At 39.4% G+C, this 21062-nt stretch overlaps 1 protein-coding gene across 1 annotated transcript; it reads left to right on the top strand.

The window, feature by feature from the left end:
• The first annotated feature begins 1535 nt into the window (after window positions 1–1535).
• inpp5l (inositol polyphosphate-5-phosphatase L) lies at window positions 1536–18599 on the top strand. Its single transcript, XM_054611379.1, has 16 exons — window positions 1536–2099; window positions 6314–6355; window positions 6692–6792; window positions 7215–7302; window positions 9926–9989; window positions 10955–11058; window positions 11320–11372; window positions 12619–12738; window positions 13047–13131; window positions 13232–13327; window positions 13412–13486; window positions 13820–13893; window positions 13982–14093; window positions 14959–15027; window positions 15104–15163; window positions 16277–18599. The coding sequence occupies exons 1-15, from the start codon at window positions 2040–2042 to the stop codon at window positions 15143–15145; spliced, it is 1185 nt and encodes a 394-aa protein (XP_054467354.1). The 5' UTR covers window positions 1536–2039; the 3' UTR covers window positions 15146–15163; window positions 16277–18599.
• Window positions 18600–21062: the final 2463 nt, after the last annotated feature.

Raw genomic sequence — 21062 nt, 5'->3', positions numbered from 1 at the left:
TTATTTTAAACATTGTATAGATGATTTATTCCCTAGTGTACAATGTACTCAGGATCCAGTCTAAATAATGTCTCTCTCCGTCTGCGAATGCTGCTGATTCTTTAGCAGCGGCTTTATCCAAAACCCTGGCCTCTCCTCCTGGCTGCAATAAACTGCCTCGGTCCTTTCAGAGAGGTTTCCACTTTAACCGTCTTTGTTTCCAAACCGGTGATGGACATGGCAGTATTCTTTTGCATCCCTGTTGCAATAGTTTCAAATGGACAAATGGACGTGTTGACGTTGGAGAATAAAGCACACAGTGCTCAGAGGGAGGAGTAAGAGGAAGCAGGGAGAAGGGCTCAAACGGTTGGCAGTGAAAACCATGCCATGGTTGAACAGCTCACTAACAGCACTATGGAGAGCCAGTGTTTGGACCCCAGCAAGCTTTGCTTCACCCTGGGCTGGAGCTCAGACTGCTGGATGGCACAGATCCATCGACTCCAAACAAGACTTTAAAAGCTCTATGCTCCACTCGGTAGAGAAAGCTGCTGTAGCTACGTTGTAAAATATTGTGGTTACTTTGATGTTGTGATGACTGGAAGTTGCAGGAGGCAGGCAGTTCTAGAGAACATGACTAATTTGTGCACCTAAAAACAAAGCTGGTCCCACTGATATAACTTTACAACAGATCAGTTCATGGGCTGTGCAGTTTATGTAATGCAATGTATGTAAAAGGTAATATAGCAGTAATTATTGATGAGCACACATCAATAGGCAAAGGCACAAATAAAGATAAGACCCCTCTTGTTATGTAGTTGAGGATTTCCAGTTATACAACAGCAAGGAAGAAGAACAATCAAAGTGAAAGCAAACTCCTCAGTGAGAGGATATTTAATTGAAAGAACAGAGTTTCACGGAAAGAAAGTGAAGAACTTCCTCTTGCTACGACACAGAATGGCGAGTTGAGTCATTTCAGGTTATGTATTATGTCCCTGGGTAGTTAAATGATTCATTGTGGTGTTTTATATCATCTTAGTATTAATCTTTAATCTTCATGCGGTTATAAAAACTGATCAAGCTGACTAGGTCCTTACTATTATCTTATTTTATTTTTCTGCACTTAACTGTATTTGTACACTGTTTATCTCCCTGTATTATTTTTCATTTTTCTGTATCCTTTTTGTGGTTCCGCATCCTGTACAGCACTTTGTAACTTCGTTTTAAAAGGTGCTACTTACTTACTTGCAAAACAGGCCAGACGCACAGGTTTCTATGCAATCAAATATAATAAAATAATAATCATGGATTTTATTTATACAGCACACTTTAAAAATACAATGAAATCTCAAGGTGCTGTACAGGGTTAAAAACCATCACATCAATAATCAAATATAATAATAAAACGCTAAAAAAAAACTAATAAAAATAAAAAATAAAAATAAATGAATTCATTTAATCCTAATAAAACCGTAAGAAACGTAATCGAAACTACAGAAAACCAAGGCACATATTATGGGATTATCTTCAGAGGAGGCTACACTTTGGAGTGACGGCTCAGTGGTGACAGACTTGCTCATGGGCGGAGGCGGAGCACCGGAGCTGACAACCGAGCGACACTCTGCCTGATGCTCGGCTGTCTGTGCGTCCGTCAAAGGCAGCAGCAGCGGATGCGCCCGGTCCATGCTGGTTTTAAGTCCGCTAAGAAGCCACTAGTCCAATTAACCGAGAGGAGGAGGAGGAGGAGGAGGAGGAGGAAGCGGCGGCGGAAATCCACGCATAGTAGGCTCTTAAAGCCCACCTCACTCCCTCACTGCTCCCTCGGCTGGACGATGGATATGAGCGCCGCCGCTCCGGCTCATGAGGACGACCTGAGACGACAGCCCGCCACGAAGAAACAAGTCGGACCAGAAGCGACACAAATGAGACGCGGGTGCGTTTAGAGCGGTCGTAGTCGCGAGTTCGAGGCTCACACAATAAGCTGCCCCCCCCCCCTGTTATAGGCCCTGTACGCGCGTCACTCGGAGTTTCCTCGGGACTGTCGGTGAAGGTGACTCGTCAACATGGGACCGTGCACTGATGTGCTGCTCGTCACTGCAAACGTCGGGTCGCTCTTTGACAATGTAAGTAGAACCGGGGGAGAGAAAGGTGAAGGCTACACCTGCTGCCAGGGGAGTGCACTTAATGCTGTTAGAGGGGGGGGATTAGTGGAGAAGAGGGCAAGTTTCACCTTAACGTGCAACCAGTAACATGTGCTCATCAAAAGTGTTTGTGTCTACGTAATGTGATTAAAGGAATAACATTATAACCCGCAACATTATTTACCCTGATGCGAAAGTTTCACGCTTCACGTCCCCCCCTCCCCCCTAATCTGGGTAGACACTGGTGTTACACGGAAATCTGTGACCCGTCAGATGCTATGACACTGGAGGATAAGCCACGAAACGCAACCTCAACCTATATGCAACGTGTCTAAAAGTGGTGCTTCATTTGTGCAATTGTTTTCTGTATTGGATGCAATTTGTATTTAAACTGAACACTTTGAATAAAAGTCCATATAGATTATACAAAACAAAAGAGCAGTCACATTTCATAATGAATTGATTAAATTAAGTTATTGTGTGACTAAACTAAAAAAAAAAAAGTCATCTTCCTTATGAATCTTATTGGACCCGTCGTCTTCAGACATGTTCACCACATTTTGTGGACTAACTGTAAGTTTGTCTTCATTTGTTATTTGGCCCTGGACATCCATGACATGTCATGTTATTCAGTATCTGGGCACGTTGGTCTTCAAGAAGCACTAAAATAGTGTTAGACACCCCTTTCACATTGTTTATATAAATGAGTCCGGTGTGGACCCTCTACAGGTGTACCCCCCTAACTGCAGTACAATCACACCTGTTGAATATCACTGCTTATGAAGTTAATACATGGAGAGTCCGTGTTACACAATAGTTAGTTTATAGTATTCTTATCATACTTGGCTTGCCATTTACGTCATCGGCTCCAGTGGTATCACTATATTTCTATAATGTTATCTTGGTTCTAGTTTATAGCCTAGTCTTGAATGTCTCTATCTTAAAAATAACGTAAAACCACTTATTAAGGGATTAAAGGGATTAGACTGTATTTTAACCATTCCAAACAATGGTTTTGGCCTCTGCCGGGCTCACAAACTTTTAGACTTTGCAGGAAGGAGGGCCTTTTACACTCATGGAAATTTGGCTCAGGACCATGTTTCCTGTTGCCAGACCTGGCCCCAATGAAAACATGTTAGATCCCATTGTGGGAGATATGTAAACAGATGAATATCTGTCCCGAGAGATTTGAGTTTTTCTACTAATTTAGCCCCCCCCCCCCCCCCCCCCCCCCCCCCCACACACTATTTCCATAAACACTCCTAAGTGTTCACCCAGCCTTTGGAATAAGAGCAAGACCTTAAGCACATCACAGGGTAAATCCTATTGCTTTACAGAACTGGGACTAGCCGAGCGTCTTGTCAGAGCAGTTTAGCCAGTGAGACATTTCTATGGCAGTAACCTGGAGATTATGTCTGTTTGTTGTAAGCTTGTGTAATGACTATGTTTGGACCCAGATGCATAGAGTAGATGTTATTGTTACACAAACTCCCTGTATGCAAACAAATGGCATCAGATACATTATAATATGTAGCATCAGTTGTGGGAACACATTATTGGCAAATACACATTTCAGAGAATTTTGTTTATTATTATCCGAAAGCTTGGCACAATAAAGCATTAACCTTATCATCATGCTGGATCAATAAAAGCTAACAGCTCCTTTGGAACTGAGCTGCTGGGGAAGCTTGCTTAAGATCTCTCTTGTTCATTGTACTCAGTCTCGTTGCCTGACTCAGTGCTACGAGTTTTCCACAGAGTTGTTTGTTTGTTTTGTTGGTGAATTCCAGGGTCAGTGGAAAGACTCAATGGTGTTGTCCTGTGTTCATGACTGTGTTAGTAGCTCGAATGATGTGAGAGGAGTCCTTCAGGTTATAATTGCTGAGCTGCAGTCGTCCCTGCCACACTATCATGCAAATACACTATGCAAAGCCATTTCTCGGCTACTATGAATGCACCTGCCGTCACAGAACATTGTACATTACTTTTAGACGGGAAAAATTCTGAAGAGAGTGTGTAAGAGAGGACACGTCAAATGCCTGAGTTTAGGAGAATTGCGTATGTACTGCTTATGGTGTTGAAAAAGGATTCTCTGGTATGAGAATCCTTTTCTCATAGTGTGTAAAAACACACTGACGGAAGTTTTTACCGTCAGTGTGTGAACTGTGAGGTTAACATATCATTTTACTTAGCAGGTAGGGGGTTCTTTTCATCACACCAACTGTGTATATCGGCTTTCACTGTTCAGTAAATTCATTTATTTATTAGTTTACAGCTACACAAGGCCACGTGGTGCAGCATAATACCAACAGTGTAAATGGAATTCTACCTGTGGTCCAAACAGGAAAATGCCTAAGTTAGACAGATTGCGTTGTGTAAGGATTTATCTGCATGCTTTCCTCATACCTTTTTCATAGTATACATAGTGTATACATAGTGTATACATAGTATATAGTTGCCAAAAAGTCATGAAATATAAAACTCACCATCAGGGAGGATATATGGACAGTGGTTAGATTATAACAGGTACAGCTTCCATGAAACTACATCCCTGAACACAGCTAATGTAAGACACGGTACAATATTTCCAGACAATCTTTATTTCTTTTCTTGACCTGCTCATAGTTTATTATAGCTCGGATTGACCCCTTCTGTGATTGATGACTTCCTGTAATGTTAAAGTCAGAAGCTATCATGTTTTTTTTGTTTATTAATAAATGTAATTAATTTCTATGAAATGTCTGAAAATTGTGAAAATATTTATCAGTGTTCAAAGCCAAAGATTATTTCCTAAAATACTATGTTTTTCCACAACTCAAAGATATTCCAAAATATTCACATTTAAGAAGCAGAAATAGTTTTTCGTAAAAAGAAAAAATACAATACAATATATATATATAAAAGAAATAGTAGACAAGATATAAAGTGATGCTACAGCAGAATGCAGCACATGGATACCAAGTGTGCAATAGCTGGTGTTGTCAGCTATGCTGCTAGCTAAAAAGGCTGGAGCTCAGTGTTTTCTGCTAAAGTCCGTTGCTCCACAGGATAATGAAGTGTTGAGTTGGGACAATTGCTATAAATGTGTGCCAATATGTGTGTCAATAACCCCCTCCACCCCCCCAAAAAAAACAAAACATTGGTACACACATGATAAATCTTACACAATTGCCAAAACATCCTTACAATGTGCTATTTCAGTTCTGCATTTACATCTTGTTGAACTGCCCCCAGGTGGCCAAAAAATAAATGAATGCAGGTTTAGTATTGGATTTTAGGCAAGTTTTTCAGGCAAGTTTTTCAAGAAACATTGAATGCCATGAAATATAAAACTCACCATCAGGGAGGATATATGGACAGTGGTTAGATTATAACAGGTACAGCTTCCATGAAACTACATCCCTGAACACAGCTAATGTAAGACACGGTACAATATTTCCAGACAATCTTTATTTCTTTTATTAACCTGCTCATAGTTTATTATAGCTCGGATTGACCCCTTCTGTGATTGATGACTTCCTGTAATGTTAAAGTCAGAAGCTATCATGTTTCTTTTGTTTATTAATAAATGTAAATTAAATTCTATGAAATGTCTGAAAATTGTGAAAATATTTATCAAAGCGAAAAAAGTGTTCAAAGCCAAAGATTATTTCCTAAAATACTATGTTTTTCCACAACTCAAAGATATTCCAAAATATTCACATTTAAGAAGCAGAAATATTTTTTCGTAAAAAAAAAATACAATACAATATATATATATTGTATAGTAAGAAATAGTAGACAAGATATAAAGTGATGCTACAGCAGAATGCAGCACATGGATACCAAGTGTGCAATAGCTTGTGTTGTCAGTTATGCTGCTAGCTAAAAAGGCTGGAGCTCAGTGTTTTCTGCTAAAGTCCGTTGCTCCACAGGATAATGAAGTGTTGAGTTGGGACAATGGCTATAAATGTGTGCCAATATGTGTGTCAATAGCCCCCCCCCCCCCCCCAACATTGGTACACACATGATAAATCTTACACAATTGCCAAAACATCCTTACAATGTGATACTATTTCAGTTCTGTGTTTACATCTTGTTGAACTGCCCCCAGGTGGCCAAAAAATAAATTAATGCAGGTTTAGTATTGGATTTTAGGCAAGTTTTTCAAGAAACATTGAATGCCTTTGATGGTTTTTCTCTTTGCCATTTTATAGGTGGGTGAAATTCAAAATGAGTGGTTACAAGAATTGTATAAGGTAAGTTTCGGCCTCCTGGATCGTGACTTTCATTAATCAATCACTGTTACATTTAGTATCTTCACTCATCACTAGTTTCTCCCTTACATTTTGTGGACAGTCTGGTGCAGTTGAGGTAAATAACAGATATGTTACATATCTGGTTATGGCCCACTTAGAACAGCTCCATGTTCCTCTGGAAAGCGGATCAGCAAAGTCACTGATAACAGAGACACAACACAAATTTATTTACAGAAAAACTTCATCCTGTAACACAGGGTTCACCCCTTTCACTCCTTATCTTTTTCTGTAATTTAAAGCTGTAGATTTAAGAACTTTTTGTTTACCTTTGTACAGACTATCCACAGCCATAACCCGCAGTTCATCGCCCTGCACTTCCAGGAGGTGGGAGGAAAGGACTACATGGTTAACATGGGCCATGCCGAAAACTTCTTTTGGTAGGACTAATGTGCTAAAGTCTCTTTATTTAAAATGTCCCTGCTTTCAAATAGGGCTACAGCAGTTAGTTTAGTTATTTTATTTTTATTATTGTTGTATCTTCCTGATTATTATCTCCATTCATTGTTTAATTGTTTGATCCATACAATGTAAAAAGTGAATAAAGCTTCTTTTGGCCACAAAGCATTCCCTAACCCAAATATATTCAGTTTATATTAACAGAAGATTAAGAAAATCCACAAACATTCACATTTGCGAAGCTAGAATCAGTTAGGCTTAAATAACTACTTAAATCTAATCTATTAATTGACTAACCTCTTCAGCTCTATATTAACTATATATATATATATATATATATATATATATATATATATATATATATATATATACTATATTTTAATGATCGCTCTGTTGTTTCCAGTAACATTGAGTCCAGTGAGGAAATGAAAGACTTTGACAGGGTCTGCATCTATGTGGACAACCAGTTCCACGTAGAAGACAGCTTCACGGTAAGAAACGCACTAACATCTTAGTCAGATTAATTCACATGTGCTTCCACTAGATGGGGTCCTCCTCCATGTTAGTGCTCAGAGGTAGTTGGAGGTGTTGGATGTACACTGCTGATGCTGATGAGTGAAAAGTATTCGCTGGTTGCTGGTCAACGCATTAGAAAAGAGTGCCGAGACCCCTGTGGAACATTTGTTGATACATATGATTTATTAGAATATGTTTGTTATACGTTTTTGCAGGCGGGGTTGGGGGGTTACAAAAGAAGAAAAGCATAAAAACAAAACAAACAGAAAAACAATATTGTCGGGGAGATTACAGTACAATTCAATGAGCTCATAAAACATCCCTTTTCCCGTCACAAAGCAAATCAGATTGTAAAAATATTTAATCAGGAAGTTGTTTTTTGAATAAGTCTATCATGGGATGTTTTGATATATCATGGGATGTTTTGATGAAACCATGAATGTTCTATGAAACAATGGTGTAATAGTTGAGCAGAGACAAGATGTTTTTAAAGACAGGTTTGTTAAGTAACTCACATCACTACCGGCATCTCTTATCATCATCTAACCCAGAGTCTGTCTCGGTAGAAGAAGTGTGATGCGGTGCTCGTCAGTGCCTGGCGGGGCGCAGCTCCGGTCATCGGCTCAACCTCAATCCCCTCACCTATCGTTGAAGCCATTTTTTGCTTCCAACTTCTTCTTTTAGTGACCTCACACAGCACAAGCAAGTTTTCAGTCTTTCACTTGAAATTGAAATTATGTTAGGAGTTGCTCATAACAGAGTTGTCAGCGTTAGTTTGTCTGAAAATCTGCCCTAGTTGATTCTCTGGTTGAGAAAAGTGGCTAAGTATTTCTTAAACTATTAACCCTTACTCCTCCCATGTGAGACCCCCACACTGGACGTCTGACAGTAGGGGTCAATGGCTGCATCTGTAGACTGAAGGTGTGTGTGAAGTAAAAAAGGAGAAAGCCAAAGTCAATACATTTAACTCTAGATTAAAACTATTGATCCTAGCCCATTTGTGCACGATAAATAAAGTGTGAGGGGGTTGTTGGAAGACAGCCGGGACTAAGTTTCCCCAGCGCTCGAGTGTTCGCACCCTCCACCGTTTGCCCTGAGAGGGTTGCAGCCCCCCCACCCCTCCTAATGCCTCATTCTCATTTCGTTGGTGCCACCTGCATTGATTTTCAATTTGTTTCCCCCTGGCTGTGGATCATCAGTTATATGGCCAAGAGAGAGTTTGGGGGGGTTCTCCTTTCAGAGGGGCTGCAGGAGTAGACAGGGCAGACTTGAATGCGTTCCCAGTACAAATGGTGTTTTGATAAAAAATCACTTGTAAGTCAATATTTTTTTATTAAACTGTGCACAAACCTGATTGATGAAGATAGGTGTTTGGCAGAGTATGTGGAGGAGAATGTGTATCTGAGTTTGACTGTGTGTGTGTGTGCGTGCGTGTGTGTGTGCGTGTGTGGTCCAACATAAACTAGAAAAAATATAGAACAGTTTTGCTGAGCTAATTATCAGAAGAGTCCTTAAATCCTCTATAACAAATAATAGTTTTGCACTGATTGTAAACTGATTTTTTTTTTTTTTTTTTTTCACTTGCTTGAAACATTATTTTTTCAGCTTTTAGATTGAGCATTAAGTTACCAACCCTATAAGACTCGGTCAAATAACTCCATGACTCCAGCCTTAGTTTAGACAAGTTGGTCACTAATTAACGCTCACTGGAGCAGACCACGGAGACACTTCCATTTTATTAAATGAGGATGACTTTGGCACTGATGATAAATGATCTCTTCAGGGAGAGATCTCTCATGCTCTGGCTAGATGTTTGTGAGTGCACAGTGGTCCGTCACGCCCCGAGCCCTCTGAGCGCTGGCTGATTTTTCTTCGGCCCCCAGTCTCGGTGGCAGCGTTGGCAGACAGCAGGCCTACTGCTTAATACCTTTTAAATTGTTTTAATTTTCTGTCTTTATTGATCTCACAGGGCATGATTAATCAGATCAGTGGAGCAGGCAGTTAGTACATTAAAAATTGTCAGCCCCATGTCAAGGATGATTGGGTGCTGAAGTGTGTGTATGAGGGGTGTGTGTGTGTGTGTGTGTGTGCAGTATGTGGATGTGCTGTGCAGTTACGTGTTCACTTTGAACGTCTCTATTCTTTAAAGTTTCATGTGTCTTTGGTAGAGTAACAATATACTGTGAATCGTTCAATATGAGGCTCACATGATGGGGAAATGAACAAATCAATTCATCATCTCAGAGGTTGAGTTGGGAAGATGATTGTGATGTTTAGGTTTAATCCTGGATTCGCTGTTGTGGAACCGCTCTAAATGGATCAGACAGAGCTCAAGTGTTCCAGTTAAAACTATTAAATACCTTAGTTTTATGAAGTTTAATGCTGCATTATTGGAAATGGGAATATGTAAGGCTCATTTCCAGGCACCTTTGTTGGACTAAACATGGATTTTATTCTGATGTTTGCAGCAACTGTCTGCAATGACATTATAAGAGTAATTTTCACTTATATTTGGAGGACAGTGTAGAAATATAATTACAAAACATAACTTATTTGGTTTTTGTAACACTTCTGTTCTTTATTTCTCTCTCTCCACAGGCTTTGGGGAGCTTGTACTTCATACACAAGACACTGAAAAACATCTATCAGTATGATTTTAATGGTAAAAACTTTACTCCTTATCAGTGATGCACCGATACAAGTTTTTCAGTCCCGGTACCTGAGTATCTGCCAATAGCGAGTAACAATCCCATTCCAGTTTTTAATTAATAAGATGTATAACTCACTGTGTGGAAGTGACTGGGATCATTCTTTTATGTGTAAGGCAACGTCAGGCTTGACTTAAAAATTGCTTTCTTAATATTGTCATACAAAATGTAATAAAATAAATACACAGATATAAATTTACAGCATTGACATTTATTGAAATATTGGAATCCGATACCAGCTCTGCCTATTGCCACTGATCCAACTATTTGAGTCAGAGGATCAGTATTGGTGCATACTACTTATGCATAAAGTTTGCAATGATTTTTGTCATTTTATTATTTGCCTGCTTGCAAAAAAATAGATAATTTTGGGTCTCAACATAAGCCATTCCTCTTGCATCCTGTACTGTTTTGGTAATGGCTCAAAATGGCTTATACCTTCAATGGAGTAAGAGCAATGTTGCATATGATTGGCAAGATTCTTGTCATTTTTTTCTCAGGGTTCTTCAGGACATTTCTATTTGTATAATGACAGTTTGATGGCCCACCCTTCCTGGGCAGATATTTGCAAAGAACCTGAATTTAAAGTGGAGCTGTTATTTTCCTGCTGCATAGTCCAGTCACGTTAGGCGTGAAAAAGCTCCTCAGAAAAGCTTATGGAAGAACCATAAACATCCTGCAGCTGCCACTCGCTGTGTGGCCCAAACCGATTGTTGTTCACCAAACACAGTCTAATGGCTCCCTTATAGATCCTCTCATCACGTATGCCGCTCTGATGAGGTTAACACCAGTTTATTGATTGCTGTTTGCATGTTTTCTCACTCTTTTACATGTCATGCCCCCCTCCCCCACCCGTCTCTCTCTCTCTCTCTCTCTCTCTCTCTCTCTCTCTCTCCCTCTCTCTCCCCCACACACACAGTTAAGGATTTTAAAGCAGTGTCGGGACAAAACAAGCATGTGGGCTCTCTGGACGGGGTCACCACAGTGGAGAAAGAAAAATTCCCTAAGAATTTCTGGCCTGATGTGAGTATGTATGCATGAGTGTGCATCTGTGTATGCCTGGATTGATATATGTGTCTGCGTGTGCAGGTGTGGGGAGGGGAACGTGAGGGCCAAAGGGAAATGTTGGGACAAATGAGTCTACTGGGGCTGTAGGGGCTGTCTACCCGCTCTGACAGGGAGATGAGACAAATTATGTGAAGGAATCAATAATTATCAGTTTGGCCCTTCAAAGACACGGCTGACTGCTGTTTAGTGACTCTCTCTCATTTGTCTCTGTTGCAGTTCAAGTGGTCCAGAAAAGGCTTCATGAGGACCCGCTGGATTATACACAACCAGTACGTACTGTGCACTAGAACCGCACCTCGATTGAAGATAAATAGTTAGCCTTTGACTCAACTAACTTTCACTTTTGTTGTTTGTCGACTTTCGGGATATCCAGTTATTGGAAAAACAGTTCCGATAAACAAGCTCGCTCATGAACAGGCAGGTTGCTTAGCCCAAACAGGTTTGATAACCAGTGTGTACGTCTGTTGTCGGCCCTTGATGCATGAAAACAAAGAAACCCTTGTTTGATACAACAGCTGTCAAAGTTCTTCAAAACGAGAAATTAGATTAATGATTTATTCTTCGTCAAACAAAGCAAAGTCTGATTTCCTTTGTGTTTCCAACCCCAGAGGATGGCTAGGTATTGTTAGAAAAGTTTCAATACCAGTGCCGATACACTACACTTTTGTTTTTCATTAGAAATGTACTTTTTTCACACCTTAATTTGAGATATATTAATTTGTTGTTCTACAAAACCTTTTTTTATTTAAATAATTGTACTGAGCTCTCACCACATTCAGAGACAATGACTCAGTGCTGCTGCAGTGGTTCAAACCCACACCGTATATAACACTCCAATCACCATTTTCATCTGTGTTGTCCCTGAGGATGTTTTACCAACTTTGAAATTATTCATGTAGTTCGGCGGCTAAACCGTCCAATTAAAATTGATGATCTATTTCATATACATAGCCAATGCAGCGTGGCGCCCTTCTGCTGACCCAGACCATATGCTGAATTTTACACGATTGCAGACACATTTTTGTATAAGTACAAAGAATATATATTTAAAATGTATGTTTTTGAAACCACTAAATTAATATAAATGTATATTTTTATGGTTCTGAATTGAACCAGGATAAATCTGCTGTTTGTGTTACCTGGGAACCATAGTTACTATTTGCTCTGCTAGGTTGTCACCTGGGGGTAATAACAAAAGGAGCCCACAATCTGTGTGCCACAAGGTCATGCTGTGAGTCACCCCAGTCAGCCTTTGTTAGATGCACATTAATTGTTTTCAGTGACAGCCAAAGAAATGAATGCTCGGCAGATTAGACAAATGTGCTTGTTTGTGGACTCACCGACGCACTCCCAGATAAGAAAGCTCCTCATAAGTGACAGCCGTGTTGGCACACATACAGACAGACACACTCACCTATCAGATGTCAGGCTTTGCTGTTATCTAATTGTTTCCTGTTACCTTCTCCACCTGCCGCATATCACCATATTCTGTGTGTTTGTGTGTGTTCCTCACAGAGGTCTGGACCTGGTAAATGTCCACCTGTTCCACGATGCCTCCAACCTCGTTGCCTGCAACTCCAGTCCATCCATTTACTCAGCCAACCGCAAAAACGCTCTCAGATATGTCATCAACAGGTCAGACTTCCAGCTGCACACAACTATGAAACACATGACTGTAAAATGTTCAAGATGACCACAAACACACACTGAGTGAAAACCGAAGAACAATTATTAAGATTCCTTGCTTGACTGAATGACCTCTATGATTGGACTATGTTTTCTCACATTCTTGGCTAATACCATCATGTAAACAGGATATTCAGGGAATGTGCATAAACTATCACCTTTGAATGGACTATTCTGAAGATATTATGATATTCATGTGAATTTGTACACACATTTGGACCCAAACATCTGTGCGATATAGTGCTATTTCCTTCCAGGATATCAGACAGCCGCTACACTCCTCTGCCTTTCCTACTCTTTGGAGATTTCAACTTCCGTCTGGACACACTAAGTGTGGTCCAGGTACGTAACAGCTTTTTTCCTGAAGCTCAGATGACGAGGATGTGTATTAGCCTGGCATGCTGACGTAGACCCTTTCTTGTGCTTGTGTTTCTGTGAGCAGCATCTGTCCACAGAGACAGATGTGCAGACAGTGAAGAAGGAATGCAGTAATGAAGTGGAAAAGATCATCTGCGAAGAAAAGGACAATGACCACCAGGTGATTTAATCAGTTCTGTTAAGGCAACTGACATTGTATTTTTGGTGCTGCATTCACTTCACCTGCTTTCTTCTTAACCAAAAGGTGCTGCTCCGCATTGAGGAGAAGCTGTTTGCCTACCTGCACCAGGCGTCTTTCAGGGACGAAAATGGCAAAGCGGTGAGGACACTCAACTTTCACCCACTTTGACGAGGAACACAACACAGCCTCAGAGAAACTCTGTGCACTGACTATAACCTACGATACTACAGGCTGCTTGGCAACTATCTGGCATGTCTTCACATATTTTAGATTAGGGCCTATCAGAGGAAATACAGTCATATGAATGACAGTAGAGTAAATACAAAAACTCTGAGGTAAACAAAACTGTGATAACTTTGACACTAAACTGGGTTTTCACCCTTGCTTAAGTTGTACTCTGTCACCTCATGTCGGTTTTTAATGTGTTGAGATTTCCTGTAGAGCTAATCAGTAATGGCCTCTATCCTTCAGCTTTTGAAGTATGACAAAGAAGTTGCAGCCTTTCATGATGTTATTAAGGAAGAGGACATCAAGTTTCCACCCAGGTAACCGAACAACATGCTGCACACATACTGCGTATAAACTCCAGCCTGTCGTTATCCCTTAAATACAATCTCTGTCTTTCTCTCTCAGCTACCCCTACAGTGAGGAGTACGCTAAACCGACCCAGTACATGAACACTCGCTGCCCTGCCTGGTGTGATCGTATCCTCATGTCGCATACTGCCCAAGAATTAATCCACAAGGTCAGACAGTCAAAGCTACTATCATTGTATTTAAAGCTGAAATTCATAGCTTTCTGCACACTAGATGTCCTAACACTTTCACACAAAGTGCAGAAAATATTCTCTTATAAAAGGCTTATATATACACAGTTTAATACAGGATTGAAACGATTATTTGTTGTCGGATAAGACTAAGTGGCTGGTGGACCTTTCTACCATTGTTAAAACGATATTTACATTCTCACATGGCTAGCGACTTTATTTCAAGATTACTGTAATTAATCTTAAATGCTAACCATAGGTTGTATTATTAGCTAGCACATTATCTATCCAAATGAAGCGTCAACATCTTTATATCCCTTATCTTTTTAAGCCCTACGCCCCATAGTTACTGTTGCTACATCAAGCTTCTCACACAGCACGTTTACTACTCAGAATTGATTGAATAGTGGCAGGCAAAAACTGGCTTCCTATTGTAGCTGCTGACTGTCGGTTTTCAGCTGTAACAAGCTAGCTAATAAAGCTAACAATAGTGTTCTGAAAAGGCTGAAAATGCTGTCTCTGACTTTTTAATGTTTCCAGCTGACTTTTTTTAAAAGTTGCACTAAATGGCTACATAAATAAGACTGTGTCTCTTAAGAAACAGTACTGTTTTTGTATATAAGTGTATTTCTTGTTGCTCCAAGTATCAAAATAATGAAAACGTAAAATGTATCATCATACTTTTATTTCACTGTTACAAAACCCTGTTAAGCTGTTCAGCAAAAGTTGAGCTCAGCCATGCAGATGACATACATTTCAATTTAGATAAGTTATAGTTGTGAGCTTTTATGTTGAATGCCACATTTTATTTCCTTTGTTACTAAAGGAACATTTTTCTTTTCAGGGAGTTGACGATGAGAAGAGAGTTGTTTACAACACAGTGGGTCCGAATGTCTGTATGGGAGACCATAAGGTAACAGTTTAAACAGCATGTCTATTGTGCAGGCAAACTGACGATGTAGAGTAACTCTGGTGTGTTTTTCTTGTAGCCGGTGTACTTGTTCTTCTCACTGAAGACAAATGACCATTGACTTGGATCCTTCTCAATGGTAAGAGCATGTGCCAGTGAGTGTGTTCATACTGTACAGCATGTCGAAGTGTATGTGTTTCTATGTGGTGATTCCAGAGGGGGGGATTTAGTGTGTGAGAGCGATCACAGTAATCGTGCTCAGGTCCCCAGAGAGCCATAACCCAGACTGGCCCATTGGAGTCGGGATATGAACTAAGATGAAGTGCCTGCGGGACACGAGCGCTCCTTTGTGTCCAGCGCAGTAGGACCACAGGCGATCAGCACCTTTCACTGATCTATGTCTATCGAATCCTCTCCACTGTCACTGTGGCTACACACTTAGTGCATTGCTCGTCCGCTTTTCATTAATTACCATCTGGATGGTCGGCCGGAGAGAAATGAATTGTGCCGGACAGCGTATTGGCATTTTTACGGCCATGATTTTCGTTGTCTTGCCGTTTGAATTTGTCTTTTAAGGGATGGACTGCTTTTTCATGAGTGTCCTTTTACAAGGGGGCTGCAAAATAATGAGTCCATGCAATGAAGGGACTTAGAAGATGCTGCAACCAGCTCGCTTTTTCCTTTGGTGTTTGACATTTTGAGACACAGAACAAGCTCATTCCAGTACAGCAGTATTTCTGTATTTCACAGGCTAGGTTTTACAATTAAAGGTCTTAAATGTGATATACAATGCTTACAATGTAAAACATTTTACATCTTAAACCTTAATTAAATAGAGGAGTTATACAACAGATTAATTTGTGATCACATGGGATTAGTTAGGCTCATTTCCAAAGGGTAGTGCTTTGAATGGCTTTCATTGGGCTCTGGCTTGGTGTCAATAATCATATAACAGGGTTGACTCATTCATAATCCCGTCAACATTATACTATGTCCCACCCACTGCATTCTGCACCTGCACTGGTTAAATGGAATCCAAGCACTATTATCATTCCTGTAATTTGGTTTCTGTTGGCGCATTATGAGATGTAAGATTTGTGTGTGTGTGTGTGTGTGTGTGTGTGTGTGTGTGTGTGTGTGTGTGTGTGTGTGTGTGTGTGTGTGTGTGTGTGTGTGTGTGTGTGTGTGTGTGTGTGTGTGTGTGTGTGTGTGTGTGTGTGTGTGTGTGTCTATAACGGCACCATCCTCACAGCTCTGCCACAGTATCGGTACCAGAGGATAATCAGCATGGTGGTTACCCGGCACAAACCCATCTATCCAGCCAGCAGCGGGTCTCGATTCAGCTAGTACCCGCTGTTAAAACCCCGTCCTCACATCCCCGGTGTCTCACGTATGACTGTCTCACTGCCACATTCTGCCGACCGCAGCCTGAGTGATACGAGCACTGATTTATCAGCAGCTTTTATTGATTTCTGGGGCAGTTTTCCAGATTATCTACTCACCCTTAGATCTTAAATCCTGTTACCTGAGAGCTCAGCAAGGATGTTCTCTCTACTCCTGCCTGCATCCATGGAGACGAAGAAATCATGTAAAGACTGAAGTGTGTCACCGTGCACCAGCCCCTTTACATGGAAACGTACGCAAACCAGTTTGTAGTTGTTGCATTTCTTTTTCAATATGTGTCAGACAAACCCTACCACAAATGTGCTCATTCCTTATCAGCCCCAAAATATTTTCAGTCAGACCATTTTGTTCCATCTGGATTGAATAGCCTCCACTTAAATAAGAAGTTTAATTCAGCAAATCAGAATCCAGTATCATGACACTGCTGTAAATAACGCTAAACATTACGAACAACTTTATTATATGCCACTGATATTGATCAAAACAAAAAAATATATAAGATCTCTAATACCAAGAATTAGACAAGTCCTACTGACTATGTGCGTATACTTTTAGGATTGTAGAAAAATCCTACAACAATTGTAGATTGTTGTAGGATGTTATTCCCCAGAGGAAACACGCTGAGTAATGCTGCGACGCCAGTTTGTTTTCGACATAACCAGATGCCTTCTAAAGATAAAACAACATATTGCACGTACTTGTACCTACTGTACTTTCTCACAGCGGCTTTATTTACATCACATCTCTTGATTACATACCAAAATGACTTACTTACACGTACAAAATATGTGAAAAAATGTCAATAGACAGTGGACAAAAGGCCGATAACATTTTATAAAGCAACAACAAACCGCCTACAGCTGTTTTGTCTGTTTATGAATACAGCGTAGGAGCCACATTTTTTAGTATAACACAGCAGCAGAAAGGTTCACCCTGTTGAAGTAAAAATACCGTTCTTTTGCTTTTATTCTTATGTACCAACTGTATGTCAATACCAAGTGCTTTATTCCACAACCTGTAACTCAACAGTTCTGAATTTTAGCCGTCCCCACTTAGAGAAAGTTTTCTTTACAGTTAGTCTAAAATCTTTTCCACCCTGTTCTGGTTCTCATTTACTTTATTTTATTAGCAAAGTAATGATACTGTAGATACTGTACTCCTAACTGTACTTTATGGGTATGGATGTTTCCATCACACAGCTTCACTTGAACTTCACAAAATGCTTGCATATACAGTACCAGTCAAAAGTTTGGACACACCTTCTCATTAAACTACTTTGAAGAATCTAAAATATAAAACACATTCTGGTTTGTTGAGCATTTGTTTGTTTACCACATAATTCCATATGTGTTCCCTCATAGTTTGGATGTTTTCAATATTAATCTACAATGTAGAAAAAAATAAAAATAAAAATAAAGAAAAACCATTGAATGAGAAGGGGTGTCCAAACTTTTGACTGGTACTGTATACAGTTCATGTGTGCACCCACAGTCAACACAGAAGGCACTGTTTGCTTTTGAATTGTTTTTTGTCTCATATTGTTTTGTTGATACATAGTCTAATACTGTAGCACCTGTGCTGTATAATATCTTTGATGTGTTAATTATTGGTCAGATTTGTGACTGTGCACCAGCCCCTTTACATGGATGTGTATGCAAACCATTCTTTCTTTTTCCTTATTGTAGTTGTTGCATTATTTTTTTTAAATTAGCCTTTTTCTGACAGGCAGTTTCAGACAAACCCCACCACAAATATACTCATTCCTTATTGGCCCTAAATATTTTATTAAACTTCTTCAGTCAGTCAGACCATTTTGTACCAACTGGACTGCATAGCCTCCACTCAAGAGGTTTTAAATTAGCAGTTTAATTCAGTCAATCAGAATCCAGTGTCATGAAACTGCTGTAAATAATGTTTAACCAAACATTACGAACAACATTATTATAAGCCACATATAATAATGGAAACTAAAAAATGTATAGGATCTCCAATATCAAGGATAGGGCCAGTTTTTATGACTGTGTTTTTATTTCTGAGATTTATTTTGTTTAAGTTGTTTACTATCACTGTAAACAAGATTATATTCCACAGGGGAAACATTGTTGAGGAATGCTGCTATACCAGTTTGCTGTCGACCCTACAGTTCGGCCAGATGCCCTCTATACATAATACATTTTTTTTAAAACATCTCTCGATAACATAATAAAATAACCTACAGAATTGATTTTGTTAAATGTACAGTATATGATGTGGAAATGACACTAGACAGTGGACCAACAAAAACAAAAAGGAAAAAGGCCAGGTACATTAAAAAGCAACAACAAACCGCCTACAGCAGTTTTGTCTGTTTATGAATACAGCGTAGGAGCCCAGTTTTTAATAAAACACGGCAGCAGAGTGTTTCACCCTGTTGAAGTTAAAGTTACTTTTTCTTTTGGTTTTGCTTTTATTCTCATATGCTAACTGTATGTCAATACCAAGTGCTTTATTCCACAAACTAAAACTCAACAGTTCTAAATTTTTCAGATTTTAGCCATCTTCACTTAGAGAATGTTTTCTTTACAGTTAGTCTAAAATCTTTTCCACCCTGTTCTGGTTGGCATCGACGCCATTTAATTAGCAAAATAATGATACTGTAGACCTCACATGATTACTCCTAACTGTACTTTATTGCGTGATGTTTCCATCACGCAGCTTCACCTGAACTTCACAAAGGCTGCATATATACAGTTTATACACGTGTGCACCCACAGTCAACACAGAAAGCACTGTTTGCTTTTGAATTGTTTTTTTTTGTTCATTTTGTTTTGTTGATTCATAGTCTAATACTGTAGCAACTGTGCTGTATAATATCTTTGATGTGTGAATTTTTAGATTGTTTTCAGATCTGGCTTAAATAATGACTAATTTAAAAAATGTAAAATATGATTGTGGTTTGTTACTTCCATACATTTTCTAATCTATTAGATGGAGCCAATTCCAGCTGACATGTATTTTAATTTTGGCATTATTTGTGAAACTTCTTTTGTCCTACACATGTTGGTGGAACAGCGCGCTCTCTATATTCAAACAAAAACACTTTTAATGCATAAATTCACAGATATTATTATGAAGATTGGACTGTCTGTCATGTATGCACAGTGGGACTGAAGCCTCACCATAACAAGATTAAGTGGTAAGAATCAGTGATGTTTGTGTGGATGGAAGAGTTTTTTCAGTAATAAACTTGTAGCAGTTCAGTGTTGTTCATGGGAGTGGAGTGAATTAAAAGGCCAGTATTACCTTTAGATTAACTCTGGTCAAACACTACATTGTCATATTTCAGTTTTGTAAATAAAATATTATCTTCATTAATCTGTCCCACTGTTGTTTATTGGCTTCACCAGCAGTGTATATGCAAGACATGTTGCAACACATGGCAGGGATTTTGGAACTGACAGCTTTGGCTCTTTGGAACAACCCTAATAGATGCTCTACAGTTAATATGAGTCACACCTCTTTGGGAAATGTTACTTAAAAGACAAGATCATAGAACCTATTAACCTAGTGAAGCTGCTAAACCTGAATGGTTGGGTAATGTTTTGCTTGTCCCAGTTTGTCCATGCTGGGCTTTATCTGTTACTGAGAAAAGAGGCTTGGATCTTGACGAGTGTCCTTAAGTGAAACAAAGATGATTATATCTAGTTGTTACATGTTCATGTCATTTTGACATGAGATTGCAAAAACTCAATCATGTTGACTTTTGCATCAGATTTATTCAACATGGACATTGACCCCGAGTGAACTCTATTTGTCTGTGTTGAGCATCCATTTTCCATAGAATTCAACCAGGAGTTAAGCTGCACTTATTTTGTGGCAGAAGAAAAATGGCATATAAAACAGAGGAGGTGTTAAGTCTGCCGTCTAAAGCTGGAATGAGATGGCTATTTAGGACATTTTGCTCGGAGTGAAAGTCTTCAAGAGTCTACAAATCAAGAGACTTATTCTATCCTTTATTAGATTTCCTGTTTTGGTAGGTTCAGTAGTCAGTAGCAGCAGGTTGTCGGGAGACTAAAACATGGATTGCCTTCCGAAAATTCATAAATCACAAACATTTTATAATGCTTGATCAATTTTAAATATTTGTATTATCATAGCTCCAATGTGGACTTGAGCAACATTTACATAATGCCCAAATTTGCAATGTATGATACTAACAGAAGTCTTTTAATATATTTGATGTGAGCAATTAAAGAAAAATTGTCTTCAACAGAATCATCTGGCCAGATGTCAGAACAATGCGGAGGCTTAACCCACTGGGCCTCTATGGTGAATGAGCAGGACTGTTGGTATTGATTTTATCTTGATGTGGGTTGTGGGGGTCATTGTCTTCAATTAAGCCGCACCACACTGGTAAATCACACAGGGTTTGACCTTTAGCCTTTTGCACCTGTCTTCAGCGTTTGTGCCTTTTTGCTTGCAGTTTCATTCTAACTGTCACTTGACAGAAAATAAACTGGTGGAACTTGAGCCATTGCTCAAGCCTGATAAATGATTCACATAATTTATTGTACAGCATTGCTAATATTTAGACAATGTATTTAACTATTAAATATACGATAACGAAAGACAAAGCTGTCAACTTGCAGTTATTT

This window comes from Anoplopoma fimbria, chromosome 13, assembly GCF_027596085.1.
Source record: "Anoplopoma fimbria isolate UVic2021 breed Golden Eagle Sablefish chromosome 13, Afim_UVic_2022, whole genome shotgun sequence".
NCBI lineage: Eukaryota > Metazoa > Chordata > Actinopteri > Perciformes > Anoplopomatidae > Anoplopoma > Anoplopoma fimbria.
This window is presented reverse-complemented; position numbering and strand designations above follow the sequence as displayed.